Source organism: Penaeus japonicus, unplaced genomic scaffold (genome assembly GCF_977035675.1).
Source record: "Penaeus japonicus unplaced genomic scaffold, GWHDUDI00000001_assembly GWHDUDI00000027, whole genome shotgun sequence".
NCBI lineage: Eukaryota > Metazoa > Arthropoda > Malacostraca > Decapoda > Penaeidae > Penaeus > Penaeus japonicus.
This window is the reverse complement of record NW_028234429.1, coordinates 9631507-9634006: the sequence shown is the minus strand read 5'-3', so window position 1 is coordinate 9634006 and position 2500 is coordinate 9631507. Positions and strand designations below refer to the sequence as shown.

General features: G+C 37.0%; 1 protein-coding gene across 1 annotated transcript in view; it reads right to left on the bottom strand.

The window, feature by feature from the left end:
• LOC122257910 (uncharacterized) overlaps positions 1 to 2500 on the bottom strand; it is a 27876-nt gene that overhangs the window by 7077 nt on the left and 18299 nt on the right. Inside the window, exon 9 of the mRNA XM_086553017.1 lies at positions 1 to 2500. This exon is cut by the window's left edge and continues 679 nt beyond it; it is cut by the window's right edge and continues 1795 nt beyond it. Coding sequence (XP_086409143.1) covers positions 1 to 2500 — 2500 coding nt within the window.

Here is a 2500-nt window from a genome sequence, read left to right as displayed (position 1 = left end):
TCTATGTTTTTACTTTTAGTTTCAGAATTATTTTCTATATTACAGTCCTTTAATTTAGAAACTGTTGATCTACGTCCTCTCCTAGATGGTTGTATTTTCACTTCTTCTGGTGGCTCTTCTACACTATTTTCCACATTCTTTTGCAGCATTTCTTGTTTTGTTCCTGAAGTTAATTCCTTTAGTTTGTTCCCTACACTAGTATCCAGTGATTTTGGCTTAACAGCCTGATCTGTATTTTCTGTCTTAACTTCTGGCTTTGTAGTCGCTGATCTACGTCCCCTTCGAGGAGGTTCAACATTTTCTTCTTTTTTTACCTTTTTCTCCTTTGCCTCTTGCATACTTATCTGATTTGTGCTTTCAGTCCCATTTCCTTTTGGCCTTGCAAATGCTGATCTACATTGTCTTCCTTGAGGATGCACATTCTCCTCCTTATCTACAATGTCAGCAATTGTAACATTTGTTTCCTTGTCTAATTTACTGTCTTTTTCTGTTTTACTTTTTTTTGGCTTGGTGACCATGGATCTCCGGCCTCTTCTCACAGGTTCTGAATTTTCTTCCACAGATACTGTATCCGGATCCCTTGCCAGCACATTTGTTCCATTTTTTTTTTTCTGTACTTCCATTTCTTTTTCTTGAACTACACTTTCAGTATCAATATTCTTTGCTTCAAAATTGCTCTCTTGAGCTAGTTCTTTCATTTCTGTTTCCTTTGAACTTTTAGACCTCTGTCCTTTTTTTCCTAGAATTTCCTTTGCCTGAAGGACTGCTTCTTGAGGTCCGCTTCTTTGGACGTCCACTCTGTTTGAATCATGGTCTTGAAGTTTTGCACTATTCCCTACTCTTGCTAGCAAAGTGTGTTTTTCTTCTTCATTATTAACATTGTCTTTCTTTAAAAGGATTGGAGCTGATCTTCTTGTTCTCTTTGATGGAAGAACATCTGGATGTTCTTCTATAGTTTTGGAGATATTTATTGTTTTTTCTTTTGGTTTTGCAGAGGCAGAGGATGAATCAGTAAGCCCTGAATCTTTGTCTGGAGAAAATCTTCTTGGTTCTCTCTTTATTCTGCCACTCCTTGTTTTTTGTTCTATGACAGAGTCTAATTCTAAGCTCTTTCTCTTATCTTGCCTTCTTTCTCTTGCTGTTCTATGATTTTTTGTCTCCTCTGCATCAACCTCTTTGCTTTCATTGGTCTTTTCACCAGTTTCCCTTTTGTTTATGGCATTCCCTATGTCGGCTTTATGTGATTCAATGCCACTTTGGATTTGTTTCACTGAAGTTCTAGCCAAAGTTTTTCTTGTGTTTATTTTTCTCTTTCTTGGGGAATCCTCTTTCGGATCACTGATTATATCTTTGGTCATCTTCTTGGCACAAGTAAGCTTGTCTTCTTTCTCTGTTTCAACAATTCCTTTTGTCTTGTGCTGATAGTCCTCCTCAAATTTACCTTCATCATTGGTTTGTTTTCCTATACTTTTATCCTTTTCATCATCCTGAGAAAACTCAAATAACCTCTGTGAAACATTACCTACATCATCATCAGTATCACTGTCACTTAAAATTTTTGTAACCTCTTTTACTTTTTCTGGCACTGATTTGCAAGTCTTAAAATCCTCATTATCACTCTCATCACTATCTGAAGAGTAAATTTTTACATCTTCTATACTCGTCAAATCTTGAGTGGACTGACTATGTATAGCCTCCTTACCTAATGATTTTGGAAATACTGTACTAGAAGCAACTACCTTGGACACCCTAGTGAAATGTATTCCTGTTTTTCCATTGTCCCCTTCCTTTTGAGGTGTGCACCTCTGAGATTCATTATTTCCAGGAGTCTGTTCACTTTCTCCATCCAAACATGTGTCTTTTTTCCCCTCTAACTCTTGATGAGATTTTTCATTTATAGGTGACTGAGTGACAATGCCTTTAACATCAGAAATGATATCTGAATCAGAACTCAATTCTAAACGAGACATATCACTTGTTTGTAACACACATGAACTATTTGTCCCTCCTTGAACTTTTGCAGTATCCTTGGGAGGTAGCATTTCTTCTTCAATATCTGTACTTTCATCTGAATAGTAATTCTCCTCTTTGGTTTGTTCTAACAAATTTTCCGACACTGTGGAGGAGTTGTCATCATCATCAAAGCACATGTCAGATGTTTTACAATCTCCTTTATTTTCTAAATTTGTTCTCTCTGAAGATACTTGCAAATTTGACTTGTTACCTAAACGTGTTTCATCAATTTCAACATCTATATCTAGGCTAATATCTTGTGTAGCATCTGCATCTAATTTATCCCATATTTCACTAATGCCTCTTTGTGGTTCCTTGACTGGGGATGTTTTATCTTCAGCTATAAACAATTGAGTGGGTGCATTACACTCTCCCTCTTCGCCATTGGCATCACTCTTAGAGATCTGAGTTGGAGCCATGCTGTCTGCACTATCTAGCAGCTCATCACAAAATACCTGAGTCGGGTCATTGGATTCTCCAGCTTCAA